General features: G+C 44.1%; 1 protein-coding gene across 1 annotated transcript in view; it reads left to right on the top strand.

Moving 5' to 3' along the window:
- The window catches only part of MED14 (mediator complex subunit 14), a 1,872,212-nt gene that overhangs the window by 620,788 nt on the left and 1,229,876 nt on the right, over positions 1 to 21,548 (top strand). The window contains exon 6 of the mRNA XM_044071834.1: positions 9,563 to 9,822. Within this exon, the coding sequence (XP_043927769.1) occupies positions 9,563 to 9,822 (260 nt within the window). The remainder of the gene's footprint in view (positions 1 to 9,562; positions 9,823 to 21,548) is intronic.

Raw genomic sequence — 21,548 nt, 5'->3', positions numbered from 1 at the left:
ACTATCACAAATTTCTCTATAAAAACCCTGCTGCTGACCCAGAAACTATTTCCCAGGGTCCCAAAGGGGTAAAGGCTTCCACTGCTAAAAATCCATTCCCCTCTGACAGGGATTCTAGAGCATTGGATAGATGGGGGAAGAAAGTTTACACTTCTGCAACTTTAGCAATAAGGGCTTTAAATTGCCAGTTCCACATGCTTAAATACCAACAATATTTAACGTCTCTGTTAAAACAGAAAATGCTTACAAGCTTAGAAGGTCCTGATTTTAAGGAAATGCAGGATTTATTGCATGCAGCTGAACAAGTGGGAAAACATACTCTGCAATGTGGTTTTGATTCATTAGAGGCCTCTTGTAGAGCCGCAGTTACAGGATCTGTGATTCGAAGGCATGCTTGGTTAAAAGAGCAAAGTTTACCTGACCATGTTAAGGCAAAATTATTGGATGCTCCTTTACAGCTTATCTTGTTTGGTATTAAGGCAGAAGAGGTGTTAAAGAAAATGGAGGATAAAGCAAAATCTATGCAAACAGTGAAGGATTTCTTACAGGTACAGCCACCTAGATTTAGCAGAAATTGGCCTTCAAAAAATTGGTCCTTTCCAGTGTCAGACAGACCACAAAGAGGCAGATACAGACACTCAAGAGGCAGATCTCAGCCCCAAGGCTCTTGCAGACAACGACAGTGGAGTGCTTCAACCTCAAAAGGAGGAAAGGACAAGTCACAACCTTATAGGAAACAGTCCCAATGACTTCCCCTTCCAAATGCCAAGCACTTACCTTTTGGAAGCTCCCTTAGGGGGAAAACTTGCACTTTTTTCTCAAAATTGGCATATAATCACACAAGACAAATGGGTACTGAATATTGTGTCTCTCAAGGTTACAGGTTCCACTTTCACACCCTGCCAAGGCCAAAAGGAATGCCAGATCTGCCACAAAATCAATGGGCAGAGGCACAAAAACAAATCACAGCCCTCATGGACATGAGAGCTATTCAAAAAGTGCCACAACAGGAAGAAGGACAAGGATTTTACGCAAGACTTTTCTTGGTACCCAGAAAGGACAAAGCCTGGAGACCCATACTGGACCTATCTATTCTAAATACTTACCTGGATGTTCCGAAATTCAGAATGTTGACTCTACAGCAACGTCTTCCCATGCTGGGCAAGAAGGCTTGGCTTGTTACTTTGGATCTCAGAGAGGCATAACTGCATGTCCCAATCAGACAAAATTGCAGAAGATACCTCAGATTCATAGCTGGCACAATGCATTACCAATTCTCTGCACTGCCCTTAGGCTTATCTACTGTGCCCAGGGTCTTCACAAAATGCCTGGCACCAGTAATTGCATTTTGCAGACAAAAAGGAATTCAAATATATCTACTTGGACGACTGTCTTATTCAAGCAGAGAGCAAGGACGTTCTACTAACTCATCTGGCGTTTGTAAAAAGATTACTAATGGGCCTAGGATACACTATAAATGAAAAGAAGTCAAAACTAGTGCCCTCACAAGAGATAATATTCATGGGTGCAAGCTTAAATACAACTGCCCAGATGGCTTATCTCACGCCAGACAAGCAAAGACAACTGACTCAGTACTTTCAATTGATGGCAACAAAAACCCAACTCCCTGCAAGAAAAATTCTGCAGGCCTTGGGGTTCATGGCATCCTGCATACTACTAATACCATATGCCAGACTGTATATGAGGAAGTTACAATGGTATCTAAAAAGTGTTTGGACTCAACACTGTCACAGTTTGGAAGCAATAATACCACTTATTCCCTGCCTACAACAGGAGTTTCGATGGTGGGCACAGGCATGTCAACACAACAAGGGACAGCCTTTCACTTTACCCACAGCCAGGCAGACACCAACAACAGATGCATCGGATTACGCCTGGGGAGCACATATGGAAGGAAAATGTATTCAGGGCAAGTGGGCCGCAGACCAAATGCATCTTCACATCAATCAAAAAGAGATGCTAGCTGTACAAAATGCCCTGACAGCTTCCAAGGACCTTCTGCATCCAGGACAACTTTTACTAAAGATGGACAATACCACAGTTATGTGGTACATAAACAAGCAAGGGGGCACACACTCCTACCCCCTCTGCAGACAAGCCATGACTTTGTGGAATACAGCACTGACTTATCAAGTTCATCTGCAAGCACATTTCCTGCCAGGAAAGAAAAATACTCTGACAGACGACTTAAGCAGAAACATCATGGATCCTCAAGAGTGGAAATTAAACCCACAAGTATTCAGCATGATAACTCAGAAATGGGGGTGCCCAGACATAGATCTCTTTGCCTCCCCTCTGAACTGCCAACTGCAGAAATTCTGCACAAGGACTTACCACACACAAGCATGGAAAGTGGACGCTCTTTCATTCAGCTGGAAAACACTAAAAGTTTATGCCTTCCGACCACTGCCTCTCCTTTCAAAGGTACTCCTAAAAGCCAGATTAGAGAGGCCAAAAATGATCCTGATTACCCCCGACTGGCCACGCCAGCACTGGTACCCAATCTTAAAGAACTTGGCTCAAGGCTCAGCATGGATTTTACCTCAAATTCCTCATCTGCTGACTCAGTAAAACAATCAGATCCTGCACAGCCAGCTGAAAACCTTAAATCTGGCTGCATGGCAGATTACATAGCCAAGCAGACAACACCTCTCTCTAAAGCTGTTATGGATGTCATTTTGGAGGCCAGGAGGCCCAGCACCAGGAAATCTTATTCAAAAAAATGGAAGAGATTCTGCACCTGGAACCAGGCTCAAGGCTTTGACCCTCTTGTTCCAAATATTCCTCAGATATTACAATACTTAACTGAGATGCTGGACAAAGGCCTATCCTTTTCATTTATTAAGATCCACGCCTCTGCCATTTCAGCTCATTACAGCACGGATCCTCCTATTTACTCTCATCCATTACTAAGACAATACCTCAGAGGGGCTAAAAACATAAGACTGCCCTGGAGAGCACCAACTTGGGACCTCAACTTCGTCTTGGAAAAACTTATTTTACCACCTTTTGAGCCAGCCAATTCAGCTGAATTAAAATTTTTGTCATGGAAAACTGCTCTGCTTCTGGCAATAACCTCAGCTCGAAGAGTCTCAGAGTTACAGGCACTAATGGCAGTGGAACCTTTCATCATTTTTCATCAAGACAGGGTTTCCTTAAGAACAAACCCTACATTTATGCCAAAGGTGGTATCCAGTGTGGCTCTTAACCAAACTATTCACTTGCCAACATTTTATCCAAATCCCCAGAATAAAGGGGAGAGACTTCTGCACTCATTGGACATACACAGGCAGTTACGCTTCTACTTGGACAAAACAAAAGCTTTCAGGAAAACTGAACAACTGTTTGTAGCATATGCTGCAGGATCACAGGGAAAGGCTATTTCAAAGCAGACCATTTCAAAGTGGATAGGACACTGTATCTGTTTCTGCTACACACAGCATGGAAAAACTGTACCTAACAACATTAGGCCACATTCTACCAGGGCAACAGCCACTTCAGCAGCCTACCTTAGAGGAGTACCTACCAAGGATATTTTGGAAGCTGCAACTTGGAGTTCAGTGCACACCTTTACCAAGCATTACCACTTGCCTCTTTACTCGAAATCCAGAGCTGGCTTTGTCACTGCAGTGCTGCAGGGTCTCATAGCTACCCCGAATCCTTTATAGACCCAGCCACCCAACCTCAGCTTTGGGATTCAACCCAAGTGTAATGACTGCAGCAGTGAAACACGAACATAGTACGGTTTTGTACCTACCATAAATGTAGATGTTCGAGTGTATTCACTGTTGCAGTCCAGGTTACCCTCCCTCCATCCCACTTTCTTAGCTGGGACCTATCTATACCTTTCTAACCTATACAACCTATGTGGTGTATTTGCTTGTAACTGAAGGTATTGTTTTTATTTTTTATGTATGTTTTATTAGCAATATGTATTGCCTACCTATTTGGGGGCACCTGACATCTGGGGCAGGAAAAACTGAAGAAAATGGCGTGGCTGCATTTTGTATACCCCAGGCGCACTGACGTCAGGGAAGAGGCGACAGCAACCGACGCCGGACCAAGATTTTGGAACTCTGGCCGACTGCGGGACCGCCTGACGGCAGGATAACCCAAGTGTAATGACTGCAGCAGTGAATACACTCTAACGTCTACATTTATAGTAGGTACAAAACTGTACTTTTGGCTTTCTCAGTGGGAGGTCATGTCTGTTAAATCTGGTTGATTTCGAGACTGTCACCAAAGCCACGGACGAGGGGAAGACTGTGCACACCACCTACATTTACCTGGCAAGAACCTTCGCCACAATTCCCCACTCAGACATAGTAAATAAACTCTCTCAACTAGGCTTCCATCCATATGTTACCAGATGGGTAGCAAACTGGCTCACTGATAGAACCCACCTAATCAAAATAGTGGAAGGCACCCTCAAGCAGTCGACACATAATGAGCGGCGTACCCCAGGGATCGGTCTTGGGGCCACTGCTATTCAGGATATACTTCTCTGAGGTGCAGGCCAAAACCAGTAGGCTATGGCTGACCAAGTTTGCAGATGACTGTAAGCTTGGTGCAATCATCAGTTCCCCAAGTGATGTGGATGTCCTCCAGGAGGGTCTCACTCTGACAAAACACTGGTGGCAGAAACATGGCCTCAAGCTGAATGCCAAAAAATGCATCATCCCCTTTGGGGAGAGTGACGTCCCCACATATTATTACATTAATAATGTCCTAAGTACACAATCAGTAGTGAGGGATTTGGGCACCCAGCTTGATAGCAACCTGACTTTTGACCAGCATGTCGCTTCCGTTATACGGAAAGCTTTCTACATGGCCCACCTCATAAGTAAGGGTGTCTCATCCAGGGACAAAGAGGTCATAAGATCCCTGTATTCTTCCCTTATAAGGCCAATTATTGAGTACAATGCCCCCTTCGGCATGTACCTCAGAAAGCACATGCAGCAGCTGGAGAGACCACAGAGGTCCCTCACCAGGAGAATGCAGGGCCACAAAAATGCCTACCCTACACAGGTAGGCTAAAAGGCCTGTTCCTCTACTCAGTTTCATACAGACTCCTCAGAGGTGACCTCTGTCTGGCATACAAAGCAGTCTTAAACCCCGCCTTGATGGGACTGCTGCATATCCACAAGTCAAACTCCACTCGACCAACCCATACACGTGACCTCAGCCAGGTCTGTGATATCAATAGGACTTGGTGGGACAGATTTGTGTCCTAGAGACTCCCCCATCTGTGGAATAGACTCCCTCTCCACTTCAAGCAGAGTACCTCATTATCCCTTTTTAAGTGCAACCTGCATAACTGGATGGGAAACGGAAAATACACTCCTGGGATTCCAACTGTGTCACTGCTAGACAGGGGCTCTGGGTGCTGACTTGTCTAAACATGGGCTAAACTCTTGACTAGGCTTATAAGGGCCTCAGGGCCAATAGCCTAGTAACCTCCTGTGAACCTATAAAATTATTTCAGCTTTTTCTTCGTTGGTACAAGAGCCACAGATTAAAATTACGTGCTCTCCAAGTTCCTTTGCAAAAAGGGTGTCATGCTGTGAGAATCTTTTGCAATTAAGACCTGTTGTGGAGGTTACCTGCTTTAGAATAACAGACCAATTGCTATAAAGTGTAGTTACTGATTTGACCTTTTGAATGCAAGGAGGGCCTACTCATTTAGAGCACCATTATGGCAGTTATCAGTGAAACACACAGTTCCTTTTCCTCCCTGAATCCCACCTTGCATCTGTCCATTCTTCCACCCATGTGAGAGCTAACGACTTCTAATTTAGTTTAGAGTTCCATTTTTACTTGAATAGATGTCTTATAATGATATGTGAACTTACAGCTGAATTCTTCATTCCTAATGGAAAGAGGCGCAAGGATAGCATATCTGAATCTTTATATGATTTGGTTTTCACTGCGGTGGTCTTCTACCCTAGGCTCCAGGCCTAAAGAAGTGTTTTGATGGTGATGGTTGTTGTGGGCTAGGCATCTCTGTACTTAGAGGCTGTTAAGCTGATACTGAAGCCATACCTCAGCCCAGTACATGAGATCAGTTCTCCTTACCACCATACAATGGTCAGTATAGTAAACATTGCTGTGCCCATTGCACAAGTACTAATATGTGGCGCTGATTCCTCTGACTGCACCCATGCCCAACTGTACCAGCAGTCCACTTCAGGCATGGTGACTTCAGCATCAAGCAACCGGTATTGCTACATGCCAACTTTTTCAGTGCCTGTAATGACCAAGATAATACTTGTACAGCTGGTGATGCACCAATTACAGATGGCAGTGACTCAGCACCCAAAAAAAGAATACCTAAGCATGGTTTGTGGGCTGCTGTTGAAATGAGGACCATGCCCACAGCAGTCCAACCCCTATCAATCTCCTTTACCTCTGAAAGCCACTAAAACTCCTTGTCATTTCTCAGATTCTCCACGGTCTTCAGTAAATATCTTAGAAGGGCAACTCCATCTTGGTTACTGGGCATTGATGTGCATTAGAAAGAGGAGACCCCTTACCTTGACTCATCTCCACACAACCCTAAGTCTAAAGAGTTTCTCCATATGATGCATGAAAAAAGAGGTTGACACACACATCCCATTCCTTCTGTCTAGAAGAGGTTGTGCCAAGCATACAGATGAGCTTCTCAGTGTTTGTGGGGGTGAGAGGGGCTCCTTTCTTGGTGGATTTCTTAAAAGATGCCGCCAACATAGAGAGGGACAATTCTGACACTGTAGTCTTTGTCCTCAGAAAAGCATGTAGGACATTTTTTTACTTTCCCAAGGAATGTCATTTGTTCAGAGACCTCCCAAACCAGATACCTTCATCTCTGCAGCAGCCTAAAGGAAGGCTTCAGTTCTTTAGAACCCAGCTGATTAGCTGCCTGCTAGAAAATCCAGGACTGTACACAGATCAGGTGATTGCATGTCTGTGTTCTGTACACACATTCGCAGTGTGCTGAGCTGCTGGGTCCATGCACTGTATTTTCAGATGAAGTTTTCTTATAAAATGCTGCATCTGGTGGAGGAGATGTAGAACGGGCTGCATAAAAGAGAAATGTAATGCTTGTCCACAGCCTAAACACACCTAATGAATCATATTGTCTGTGTAATATACAGTGGAGCTGATTTCACCGGGGTCGCAGGAACCCCCATAGCAGTGTTGCTAGCTCACCTGTCTCAGTCCTTTTGACTTTGCAGAACGTATATAGGTAACAGTCTTGTACTTCCTATTTGCAGGTTCTGTTTGGTTTGATGGTGATGATATTAGGAACCTGCAAGACATGGAAGAGCAGGCCAAACCTATTTAGATGCAGGAATAAAACTCCAACGTCCACAGCATTCGTTTAACATGATGTGGGGGCTAGTGAGGAATGTGGTTTTGGTGTGGTCCTGAAGACTTTAGGAAGAGGTTAGACTCAGTTGGTCAACTTTTGTCAGTCATCAGCCTAGGGATGGAGGTAATTGCCACTCTGTGGGAGGTCTCATTTAGTCCTGATATGGACAGCAGTGTTTCTGAAGTCCTCTCAGACAGCTTAACTCTGGAGGTGGTCTGGGAGGGGGGGGGGCCCTCACCCTTTACTTACCAGTTTGGTACGTAATCACCAAGGACAGGCAGGTCCTTCATGTAACACCCAGATGCTACAAAATTACATTCATAAGAACCTTAACCCCAAAAGGGGGTCTATATTGAATCTTAAGTGTGAATTAATATTGACATTTAGAATTTCAGACACAAACCTTCAACTTTTCTTGTAAGTTTTCAAAGTCCAGTACATGTGAAACGAGCGTGTTTGCAGGGGAGTTGTGTCCTCCCTGCACCCCCCCCACCCCTTGGACTGTAAATATGCTAACTCTAAGATTGCACAACAGTGGGGAAAAAAAGGCAAATTCCATTATCCTACTGTCCCCTTATCTTGGCATAACAGCATCAGTTCTCCTGAACTGCAATATAAGTGAAAGGATTGAACTCTACACTTCCCTTTAGTTAACCTGCAGTCTACTCCGAGAATGCAAAACTGAAAAAAAATGTTTTGGTAAAAAAAGAATAAATGAGGGTTGGTTCGTTTAATATATACCAAACCTAGGACAAATTTATAGCCCAAACTTTAATCTTCCACAACCATGTCAACAAGTGTACAAATACTCCAAATACAGGAAAAAGTCAAGCACTTTCGGCGTGATACTTCATCAGAACTAAAGAAAAGTTAATTACCCATCCCTTTTATATAAAAAAATAAATCAATTATCCCCAATTAAATCAATCAGTTACTTTAAAGTTGCAGTACTTAAAAAAAAAAAAAAAAAAAAAAAAAAAAAAAGTCTAAGCACATAGACTTGCAAGTCTAAACATTCATATTTTAAAAACACATTAGTACGTTCCCTATCTAATAAAATAAAAATATTCTTTCCATCAAATACAAAAGTAAAACATGTTAATAAATATAGTTATAAAAGATAGTGACACATGTAAAGTTAGAGGCACTAAATATATAGTACCTGTTAAAGTTTAGCTGCCCTATACTTTAACTCACGTCTAATACAAATGTGATCATTAATTCCGGGAGCAACAGTGGCGTTCAGTGTGAGTTGCCATCTCATCTCAGCCCTTAACAGATTTGTTTGTCCAATCACCCCCTCTAATGTGTTTACTAACCACCTCTAAAATGCCAAACAGAAAAAAAGTGATCTGGGTTCCCTTTAATATGTCTAAATAGTGAGTTATTCTTGTCACCCTTTGAAATGTTGTATAGGTGTTCATAAATTCTCTTCCTCAACCTCCTTTCAGTCTTACCTATGTAAAAATAGCCACAAACCTGACAAACCGCAACATAAACTATTCCATTGGTGGTACAAGATCCTGTCGCTAACCTCACTTCTGTATAGTTGGGACCAAAACTAACTGTAAGCGTTGCAATAATGTGTTTACAATAGTCGCACGCCCCACATTTTACAGTTCCCTTGCTTGCCTTGCTTTTACCCGCAACAGGGTGATCCAACAAGGTTTTTAAATTTCTGTTTGTCTTGTAGGAGAAAGTTGGTTCTTCGCCCACAACTGCCATCAAGTCATGGTTACTTTTGAACAAAATCCAGTTTTTTAATAATGTTTCTAACCACACACGAAGTCTCCCCATATGTTAATACCATGGAATATGAAAAATCAGTGGTTTGCGGGTGGTTAAATTCAACCACCTTATCCTGTTTAGCACCAAGTAGTGGTTTGTACCTAAAACTCCACTCATTAGTAACCTGTTCACTAATACCGTTAACAAAATCCAATGGGTATCCCCTACCTGCAAACATACTGGTCAGTTGGTCCATCTCAGATTTTACCAACTCAGGGTTAGAACACATTCTAACTACCAGGGCCATCTGACCTTTTATTATATTCCTTTTTAGACTTTACAAGGTAGTTGAATTTAACCATCCTCAAACCACTGATTTGTCATATTTCATGGTATTAACATACGGGGAGACTTCGTGTCTGGTTAGAAACATTATTAAAAATAATTGGATTTTGTTCAAAGGTAACCAGGACTTGATGGCAGGTGTGAGTGAAGAACCAACTTTCTCCTACAAGAAAATTAGAAATTTAAAAACCTTGTTGAAACACCCTGTTGCGGGTAAAAGCAAGACAAGCAAGAGAACTGTAAAATGTGGGGCGTGCGACTATTGTAAACGCATTATTGCAACGCCTACATTTAATTTAGGTCCCAACTATACAGAAGTGAGGTTAGTGACAGGATCTTGTACCACCAATGGAATAGTTCACGTCACTGTTTGTCAGGTTTGTGGTTATTTTTACATAGATAAGACTGAAAGGAGGTTGGGGAGGAGAATATATGAACACCTATACAACATTTCAAAGGGTGACGAGAATAACGCACTATTTAGACATATTAAAGGGAACCCAGATCACTTCTTTCTGTTTGGCATTTTAGAGGTGGTTAGTAAACACATTAGAGGGGGTGATTGGACAAACAAATTGTTAAGGGCTGAGATGAGATGGCAACTCAAATTGAATGCCACTGTTACTCCCGGAATTAATGATCACATTTGTATTAGACCTGAGTTAAAGTATAGGGCAACTAAACTTTACCAAGTACTATATATTCTTTAGTGCCTCTTTAACCTTACATGTGACACTATCTTTTATAAGTATATTTATTAACATGGTTTACTTTTGTATTTGATGGAAAGAACATTTTTATTTTATTATTAGATAGGGAACGTACTAATGTATTTTTAAAATATGAATCTTTAAAATATGAATCTTTAAACTTGTAAGTCTATGTGCTTAGACTGTTGTTTTTAAGTACTGCAACTTTAAAGTAATTGATTTAATTGGGGATAATTGATTTATTTTTTTATAAAAAAGGGATGGGTAATTAACATTTATTTAGTTCTGGTGAAGTCTCACGACGAAAGCGCTTGACTTTTTCCTGTACTTGGAGTATTTGTACACTTGTTGACATTGACTGTGGGAGATTAAAGTCTGGGCTATAATTTTGTCCCAGGTTTGGCTACTGTGAGTGGTGTTCTGACTGTTTTCTTGTTTTTTGTCACTCTTGTACACCATTTTTCTGTTCTTTCGTTTCATATATACTACATTGACAGAGAAGCAATGTAAGTGAAAGGAATAAACCCTTTGTTCCCCTTCACTTGCACCACAATCTGCTGACAGAATGTGACATCCTTCTATTTTTTTTAAATGAAGATACAGCAAAGGATTGTATTCCGAGGAACTGTAGAATTCCTCCAAACGTTCTTGCTAGACTTCCCATCAATTGTGAAGCAAGTGGTACTCTGACTCAAGAGCCATCTGAAATGTCCCACAAAACCAGAGACGTCATGTTTACTATTGTAAACTCTTTTTGGATCTCAGACCCATACTGAATCTCTTCCATTTAAAGCATTACATTGCAGAACAAAAAATTAGGATGTTGGCAAAGTAAAGTGGCTTCTCAATTGTATGGAGTGCAGACATGAGCTTTGGCCTTCCTGGATACCTGCTTGCATATCTAAATGTCCAAGGAATCCAGGATGTTCCTGAAATTCAGGGTCAGAGCCAATCTTTGAGTCTCAGTACATCCTCTAGGATGTTTAGCAATTGCATGGCTGTAATTGCAGCCCACCAGAGTTTGTGGTCAAGATTTCCCATGTCTGGTGAAGTGGTTCATTGTAGTACCTGTGATGCCCGTGCCCTGGCCCAGCAATCAAGGAGCCTCAATCCTCACCACTAATACCAGTGGGGGGGGGTGTCTCATATAGGAGGAAAGGATAAATACATACAGTAAAGTGCAGTTTCCCTTAAGAGCACACAGAGATCACAGTCAGTCTGGGGCTGGTCACTCCCTTGCTCTCCAGGTCCCCAATAAGACCTCCCCACTGGCACAGCTATACGGTCCAGATCTCAGCCTAGTGGGCAAGCTAAAACCTCCAGCACCCTCTGTCCAACCAGTTTTTCGTGTCCCTGCCAAAGTAGCTGACACACACTTTGAGAAGAGTTTATATAACCACACAGACATTCCTGGGGAAGGCTGGCACAGGTTCTCCAACTGTGCCCCTTTTTCCCCAGACTGTACGGTAGTACCAGCTGCCACCACCCACTAATATTTATCAGCTACTCAAAGGCCCTTAAAAGGGTGTCCAATTATTACTGGGCAATATTATTATCCAATTGGTACTATAGCCCAGGGCTAAAGCTGTAGGAGTGGCTTTGTACAATTTTACCAAAGGCATGCAAGTACTCTAAAAAACTTACATTATCTCTAAAAAAACAGCCACAGTTGAAATGGTGCAAAATATTTAATAACAAATAGTCAAAACACAAGACAATACTTGTTACTACACAGTGCTAGTCAAGAGTTCAGAGATCACAGAGACATACTTAAAATAATTCAGTAGTACAGTTTTGACATCACAGAAGAACACTTAGTCTAATCTTTCTAGTTTCTAGCTATTTCTAAGAGAAATATCAAGTCTAAGATAACTTACATATAGAGTAAGACAGTGCTGATGAGTTGGATGGTCAGGACAAAAATGCTTAATGCTCTCTGATTCTCTCCGTTTTTAAAATCACATTCCTGGTTCACATTACATCATTCTTCACACTTCCTGGGTTCCCAGGCTAACAGAAACTACATTTACATTCTTAACATCTCCTTTTGTTATCTTGCAGCTGGTCAGGAAGCAGAGCAATAAAATACATTTGCATGTTTAAATCTAGCAGTTTAACTCTTGGTTAAAACAATAGAAAGAATGTCTTCATTTGGACTGGCCGGAGCCGTGTTTACATCAAGTCACAACACACTTCACTTGTTCAGTAGAGTGCACTGTTGTTGCATTCTTTTCCATTTCCACATGTAACACTATTTTTATCATTTAAAACAACATGTTGGTGGTTTACATTAATATTTACAGATGGCAGAATTATATATAAAATTCTGTCTAGGCTGGCAGGCTTCACATTTCTCACCCTGGAGAACTCAAGCTAGTTTTTCAAGTGACCCTTGAGAAATGCTGCTTGAGAGGGTTAGGCCTGTCTGAGTATACCTTACCCCATTCCATCTCTTGAGAGCCCATCTGCATTGGCATTGCTAATCCCACTGCAGTGCTGCACTGACACATCATATGCTTGCAACCCTAGGCTCCATCTTAGCAACTTGGCCTTTTGCTTGCTGGTTCTGTTCTTCCTTGTCAGGTCTGTGAGGGGAGCAGCTATGGTACTATAACTCGGGACGAACTTTCTGTAAGTACCCTGTTGTCCCTAAAAATTCCCTCACTTGCTTTTTAGTAACAGGTGCAGGCCGTGCCAGAATGGCTTCCACTTTGGCAGGTTCTGGCCTTATCCTACCACTCCCCACTCTATGTCCTAGGTAGGAGACCTCTGCCATACCCACCTGACATTTGCTCAGCTTAATGGTCAACCTTGCCCTCTGTAGTCTGCCCAGCACCTCCCTGACATGCTGAAGGTGCGCTGGCCAGGAATGGCTGTAGATGGCAATATCATCTAGGTAAGCAAGGGCAAACCCTCCTGCTCCAACTAGGATATTATCCACCAGCCTCTGGAAAGTTGCTGTGGCATTCTTCATCCCAAAGGGCATCCTTGTGAACTCATACAAGCCAAAAGGAGTCACAAAGGATGACTTCTCTCTAGCACTGAAAGTCAAGGACACCTGCCAGTAACCCTTGGAAAGATTGATGGTTGTAAGATACATAGCCCCACCCAGCTGCTCTATGGACTCATCTGTCCTAGGCATGGGGTAAGCATCTGACTCTGTGTGACTATTTAGTTTCCTGTAGTCCACACAGAACCTGGTGCTGCTGTCCTTCTTTGGCACCAGTACCACTGGGGAGGCCCAGGGACTGTTGGACTCTTGAATCAATCCTAGTTCCAACATCTCCCGTGCCTACTCCCTTGGAGTCTGTTTCACTCTCTCAGGCACTCTATAAGGGGCCTGCCTAATAGGCATTTGGGGTCATGTATCCACCTGGTGCTGCCCCAGGTGGGTGCACCCTGGTTTCCCAGTGAACATGTCCCCAAATTCCTGCAACAGTTCTCAGATTTCTTGAGCCTGGGTAGGAGATAGCTGCTGGGACATTGCTACTCCTTCCACTGAGGTGTCAGCCCGAGCCTCACTGAGGGGATCAGTCCACAGATGCTCAGACTCTTCCTGCAATCCACTGCACATGCTCAGCACAAGGGCCTCCCTATCATGATAAGTTTTCATCATGTTAGCATGGTAAAATTTGTGCCCCTGTCTTCTGCCTAGCGGTTCCACCATGTAATTAACATCACTTATTTTTCTTACCATCTTGTAGGGTCCCTCCCAAGCTGCTTGCAGCTTATTGTGTTTGACAGGAATAAAAACCATTACCTGCTGCCCCACAGCATACTCTCTAGCTTGAACATTCCTGTTATACCACACCTTTTTTCTGTTGGACTTCTGCCAGGTTCTTGTGGGCCAAGCCCATGAGTTCCCTGGGCCTTGTCTTGAGGTTTAGGACATATGCCACAACAGACTCCTTGTGAAACTCGCACTCGCCTTCCCACTCCTCTCAAATTAAATCTATTGGTCCCCTCACCCTGTGCCCATACAGCAACTCAAAGGGTGAAAAACCTGTGGATTCCTGGGAACCTCTCTGTAAACAAACAGATGGGGCATATATTTGTCCCACTCCCTCTTAAACTTATCTGCAAATGCCCGTAGTATGGACTTGATTGTAGAGTTTAACCTCTCAACAAGACCATTAGTCTGGGGATGGTAGGGGGTGGTCTTCATGTGCTTCACCCCACAGGATTTCCACAGACAAGCTAGCAGGTCTGACATGAAATTGGCACCTCTGTCAGTATTTCTTTTGGGAAACCTGCCCTGCTGAAAATCTGTAACAAAGCATTTGCCACCTTCTCTGCCTCAGTGGAGGCTGAAGTCACTGCCTCAGGTTATCACATAGCATAATCCACTACCACTAGGATATACTTTTTCCCTGTGGAACTTGGGGTACTCAGAGGACCCACCGTATCCATAGCTACCCACTGAAATGGATCCTCAATCACAGGCAAAGGCATCAAAGGAGCTCTCACCTTTTCTCCTGCCTTGCCTTCCTTTTGGTACTGCTCGCAGGTCCTGCAGTACCCTGTTACATCTCTGGAAATTCCAGGCCAATAGAAGTTCTGCATAATACGCCTCTTTGTACGTTTTCTGTCCATATGACCTACAAAGGGAATATCGTGGGCTACGGCTAGAAGCACCGGATGGTAGGCTCTAGGCACTACCAACTGCTGTACTCTCTCACCTTCTAGCCCTCCCTCAGGGGTCCACTCTGTGTATAGTAACCCTTTGTCCCAGTATACAGATTCCCCCTTTCCTTGAGAATCAGGAGTCTCCCTAGCTACCTCCCTCAGGCCTTGCAGTGTAGGGTCTGAGAACTGAGTCTCTCAACTCTCTCCTTGTAACCCTTTCCAGCTCCCCTTCCACAGGAAGTCTGACATCCTCTGACAGTGGTGCCTCACTGTCAGCCTGGGTACTACTACTCACCTCTACCTTTGCAGTCACTCTGTCCAAGGGAACATCAGTACCCACAAGCAGCTGTGGCTCACCTTTAGTCTCACTGCTACAGAAGTAGCTCCCTCCCTGAAGTAACCACCTCACAAGTCCTGGCTGTAAGTATGCAGTCTGTCTGGGTCTCCCCTAGACTACCAGACCCACATGCTTGTCTCCTAGCCTGATTGCTAGTAACTGCATAAGCATATGGTACTGCCTCATTCAGATCCTTCCCTATCAGGACATCTGCAGGATGGTAGTTCGGTACCCCTGTTGTCTCAAGACAACCTACTATTGGCATTTTGTCTCTCCCACTTACTGGCTCCCTCACCTTTTGTTTCCCCACCTTGCCTCCGTGGACAGCTGTATGCCACATAGCCCCACTGGTTGCATTCAGAACATTTAACCCTAGCTCCTGGACGTGTACCTGGACTAGTGGCTTCCCCTGCTACTAGCAGATTATTGTGGGGCAGTCTGTGCTGCCCACCATAAGTTCCTTTAGACCCATGAGCAGTACTGGGGGTCCCTTTCCTATGCAGGGCTGCCCTGCTTGCCAGGTATAGGTCCCCCTTCTTCCCAAAATAATCTAAAGTAGCGCATTGTCTATCAGCTAACCAGATCCTTATCTCCTCAGGCAAAGTGTTAAGGGATTGTTCTCTCACCAAAAGGTCTGCCAGCCCTTTCAAAAGTGGTGACTTGACATCCACTCACCCACCTATGGAAATAAGTGCTCAGTTCAGCAACATATTCACACACACTTTCATCTGCCTTGCGTCTTTGCTCACAAAACTTTTTCCTATACTTTTCAGGTGTTAGCTTAAACAATTCTAACAAGTGATTTTTTTAACAGCAGTATAATCAAATCGTACAAGGTCAGATATTTTTGACAAAACAGTTACATCTTTACCATAGAGTAAGGGGGGTCAGGATCCGTAACCAGAGCCTTTGGTCAACACTATACTGTTCAAACATATGAATGAAACTATAAAAATTATCCCTGTCTTTAAACTGCAGAAGAAATTTCCTGACGTTTTGTGCTTCTGAGTTCCAGTTACTCCCTTCCCCATTACCTCTATGACTCTGGCAAAGAGTCAGCATTTCCCTCTCATGCCTCCTCTGCCGCTCCTTGTCCTCGGCTTCTATCTCCAAACGCCTGGCCTCCAACTCAAGTCTCTCTAGCTCCAGATGGATTTTTAAGTAGACTGCAGCAAGGATGAGCTGTCCATTCTCCGAGGGTATTATATATCCACTGCCAGTCTGATTGTCCTCCTGGTTGCTGTTTTCTGATGCAGCTGTAACCAAGGCTGCAGTCAGGTCTGCGTTAGTCAGGTTTCCATGCACCAGTCCCTTAGCCTGGCACATCTCCGCCAGCTGGCTCCTTGTCAGCTTTCCATACTCCTCTGCTGACATGCTGCCTGCTTACCCTGACTAACTAAACTAACAAAAGAATTAAAACAGTTGTGATCTGAACTAGTATTCACTGCATGGCTGATTTAGAGTACAAAACATCTTCAAAGCTCACTGTATACAAGCTACAGGAATTCACTCTACCCACACCACTACAAGCCAATTAGTATTTGCCAACCAATTAATATGTGGTGTGGATATCCCACCATTGCCAAACAATTAATATGTGATGCCCGTGCCCTGGTCCAGCAGTCAAGGAGCCTCAATCCTCACCACTAACACCAGTGACGGGCTTCTCGTATAGGAGGAAAGGATAACAAATACACACAGTAAAGTGCAGTTTCCCTTAAGAGCACACAGAGATCACAGTCAGTCCGGGTCTGGTCACTCCCTTGCTCTCCAGGTCCCCAATAAGACTCCCCACTGGCACAGCTATAGGGTCTAGATCTCAGCCTAGTGGATAAGCTAAAGCCTCTAGCACCCTCTGTGTCCAACAAGTGCTTCGTCTCCCTGCCCAAGTAGCTGACACACACACACACACACACACACACACACACACACACACACACACACACACACACACACACACACACACACACACACACACACACACAGACACACACACACACACTTTGAGAAGAGTTTATATAACCACACAGACACTCATGGGGAAGGCTGGCACAGGTTCTCCAACTGTGCCCCTTTTTCCCAGACTATATGGTAGCACCAGCTGCCACTACCCACTAATATTTATCAGCTACTCAAAGGCCCTTAAAAGGGTGTCCAATTATTACTGTGCAATATTATTATCCAATTGGTAGTATAGCCCAGGGCTAAAGCTATTGGAGTGGCTTTGTACAATTTTACCAAAGGCATGCAAGTACTCTAAAGTGCTTCAATTATCTCTACAAAAACAGCCACAGTTGAAAGGGTTTTAAAATTATTTAATAACAAATAGTCAAAACACAAGAAAATACTTTTTACTACACAGTGCTAATCAAAAGTTCAGAGATCACAGAGAAATAACTTAAAATTCAGTAGTACAGTTTTGACATCACAGAAAAACAGTCCATATTTCTAGTTTCTAGTTATTTCTAAGAGAAAACACAAGTCTAAGATAACTTACATATAGAGTAAGACAGTGCTGACGAGTTGGATGGTCAGGACAAAAATGCTTAATGCTCTCTGATTTTTAAAAATCACATTCCTGGTTCACATTACATCATTCTTCACACTTCCCTGGGTTTCCAGGCTAACAGAAACTACATTTGCATTCTTAACATCTCCTTTTGTTATCTTGCAGCTGGTCAGAAAGCAGAGCAATAAAAATAAATTTGCATGTTTAAATCTAGCAATTTAACTCTTGGTTAAAACAATAGAAAGAATGTCTTCATCTAGACTGGCTGGAGCCGTGTTTACATCAAAGGGTCACAACACACTTCACTTGGTCAGTAGAGTGCACTTTTGTTACATTATTTTCCATTTCCACATATAGCAATATTTTTACCATTTAAGACAACAAGCCTGTGGTTTACATTAATATTTACAGATGACAGAATTATCTATAAAATTCTACCTGGCTAGGCTGCAGCCTTTACAGTACCATAATGGGATAGTCTTTCTCACTACTGTTCATTTCTGAGAGTTGTTAAAGTCCCAGGGCATTGCAGTGAACCTCACCAAGTTATATCTGCAACCAGCCAGTACATCACATTTATAAGATGCACTTTGGACACCAGTCTGTATAGCTTTCCTACTTAATGAGAAAATCCAGACTGTAAACCACACCAAAGAATTTCTTGTAGTCCTCACATTGTACAGTGTGACTGTGTCTGAAGGTGCTGTTGCATAGCATTCACAAGTTATATGATGATCTTTGCCAGATTGTGCATGACATTATTATAATGGCTATTGGATTTTCGATGGAGCCAACATGATCAGCCATCCTTACACAATGTTACCTGCATTAGCCAAATGTGGCATGATGCAGTCCCCTTACAGCTACAGCTTTCCAATTGCTTAGTTACTATGGATGCATTTCCCTAGGGTGGGGGAAGGTGGGAGAAAGTGTTTTCAGGACCAGCCAACACAAGAATTGTGAATCTGATGTTGTAAATCTTTATTCATTCATTACTGTTAGGACTTTGGTTCCATCCTCGGAACTGACATGGCCGTTACCAAGCTCGCGCCAGCCAAAAACTCTCAGCTAAGACCTACCCACAATGCCCGTCTCAGTCTCTTCAGATCTCGTTTGCCGCGTTCCTCGTTAGACGTGCCAAGCCTTTTTTCTTAAGCTAAGTGTAGCTTTTTTTGTAATTATCTGTGTCATTACCTTCATTTAGTCAGTTTTCCCTAAATATCATCCTTTCGTCTGTAATTTCATATACCTTTTTTTCTAAATCCTACCCTCTACCTTTGGTAGTTCTCCATATACCATTGTTGGTACTGTCCCTGTTCCCTACCTTTGGTAGGCCTTTTCCTACCACTTGTGGTATTTCTAAGTACCATTGTTGGTACTCCTCACTTTTTTCTATCCGTTTAAAAAAATAAATAAATAAAACCCCTCTTTTACTGTAGCCTTGCTGTTGTTGTTTTTGGTTGTTTAACTTGTAGTTTAGAACTATAGTGTGGTTTTTCATGCTGTCTGATAAAGTGAAATCAGGGTTTAAACAGTGCGATAAGTGAGGTCATGCTAGGTGCGTTTGTTTGGGCGTTGACCACATCAATGCATCTTGTGATATTTGTTTCAGCTTCAGCAACCAGACATTGGATGAGCGTAAGAACAAGCTGATTCTGAAGGGTATGATGAAAACTCCCTTCTCGGAGGCTGTTTCTGGGACAGAGGTCTCCCCACCTCTTAAGACTAACGAACATAAAGAGAAACGGAGTCACTCTGTTCCAACATCTCCGTCCTCCTCGGAACTGAGTCGACACAGGGCTCTTCAGCACCAGGCTCCATGTCTTCTCCCTCGTGCCGTCATTAATTTTGACTCCAACTGTACCAGCGTCAGCACCATCCTCCGTGCCTACCTTGATCTTGACTTAGGCTCCGACTACTGCACCTGCATCGGTACCATCCCCAGCCATGATGCCTATGTCTTACACGGCTCCACTTACACCGTCAGTTCTGAAGGTCGAACACCTTCCTAGAACCAGATATTCTCCCACTTATGACCCCTTTTTGGGTCACCAGTTTAGTCCTTTTCTTGAGAGACCTGAATCTCCTTCGGCAGCATCCTTTAGATCCACTAGGAGTCTTTCAGTACAAGATATGAGTGTTGTGGCCCAGCTTTTGGCAGCTAGAGGATTACCCACCCCTGCTAGGTCTTCCTTCCCTCTTGGAATGGAAGCTTTCATGGCATATTCACCTGTATATTCTCCTCCGGCCTCGTTCCAGGCTCCAGAGACATCGGTACCAATGGCCACCTCAGTGCATTCTGTCTCTGCTCTGACTGTAGAGGCTCCCCTGTCGCCAGCAATTACTCTTGGTGCAGTGGCTCTATTTGAACCGGTGCACTCAGAATAGTGATTGGGCCGTCGTCTGCGGTCACAGCTCCAACAGCAGCTACCAGTCCTCTCGGAGCTCCTCATCGTGGGGTGTGACCCCGGTTCTGAGGTTGTCCTTGGTTCCTGGCTCCCATCCCTCTTCGGGCGGGCCTGCTTTCCAGGTGATGGAGAGGGTCCTTCCCTCAACATGCTCACAGTTGGCATCGACACCAGACCCCCCTCTAGCATGCAGCTGTCCCAATCCCCTACTCTGTGATCCCAAGCATGGGAGCCACAAGACCTTTCCTTGAAGGGAACCCTTTCTCTGGAGTCCTCTCATCGACACCAGACCCCCCTCTAGCATGCAGCTGTCCCAACCCCCTACTCTGTGATCCCAAGCATGGGAGCCACAAGACCTTTCCTTGAAGGGAACCCTTTCTCTGGAGTCCTTTTCAGAAGATCCCACTGGGGAGCCACCCTGGAAGAAACGGTGCAAGAGGAAGCACCTTGATTCCCCTGAGGAATCCCTTCACTAAGGACACTGTTTGCGATGAGGGAGAAGGGTCCCCATGGTCTCCCCTGGAAGAGGTCTCATTTGGAGACATTCTCGATCCTCAAGCAGAGGGGAGACTGGAAGTCCTCTAACCCTTCGGAGGAATCCGTGTTCTTGCAGGTTTTCCATGCTCGGCCATCTACTTCCTGGGTGACCCCACCTGCAGATGAGCTTGTTAAACTGATTGTGCAGTGTGCCTGGAAGGGCCCGGACAACATAGAACCTGTCTGCCGCAGGCCAGACAAAATTTTATGCCCCCCTGAAGACCAGCCCAGTTGGTCCAAGCAGCTAGTAGTTGATTCCATGGTCGTGGCAGCGGCCACCAAGCAGGAAGTGGCAGAAGATAGTTCCACTGTCCATCCCCTGAATAGGGAGTCTCGGGCTAAGGACAGACTGGGGAAGTGGGCCTCCGCTTCAGCGACATTTGCCATTCGATCGCTGAACTATGTGGCACACACTACTCTGCTCCAAAGAGACCTAATATCATAAATGTCTACCTCTTTGGCATGGGTACTGCCTGACAAGGTATGTGACACTGTTGCCTCTCAGCTGGCTAACTTGGAATCTATCTCAAACTCCTCGATGCGCTTGATCTTTTACACCACCAAGGGGGAGCTCGAGCAGCCGCATCAGGCATCATCATGAGACTGCATGCTTGGATGCATTTGTGTGATTTTGCGGACCCCTTTAAATCTTCCTTTGTCAACATGCCTGTCGACGAATCTTCCCTTTTTGGTCCCAAAGTAAGAGAGTGACTATCATGTAGTGAGAAGGAGGAAAGACCTTGTCTGCTGTGGGCATTTTTTAACCCCCCCCCCCCCAGTTATCCTATTCCAGGAACCAGGAAAATTGTGGTTCAAGAAGTCTGAAGGATCTTTTCATGACACTCGTGGTGAGCAGTCCCCCCAGGGCAGAGGGGGCATCTCATCCGGAAGATGCCCCTTTCGGGGCAGAGAGGGTCCACACAACCAGGGAGCTAGAGATTCCTTCTCTGGCCTGACCCTACCAGCGCTCCTAAAG

The sequence above is a fragment of the Protopterus annectens genome, chromosome 5.part0 (assembly GCF_019279795.1).
Source record: "Protopterus annectens isolate FY-2018-M chromosome 5.part0, PAN1.0, whole genome shotgun sequence".
Lineage (NCBI taxonomy): Eukaryota > Metazoa > Chordata > Ceratodontiformes > Protopteridae > Protopterus > Protopterus annectens.
Note: the sequence above shows the minus strand (reverse complement) of the source record. Positions and strands in the feature narration are given on the sequence as shown.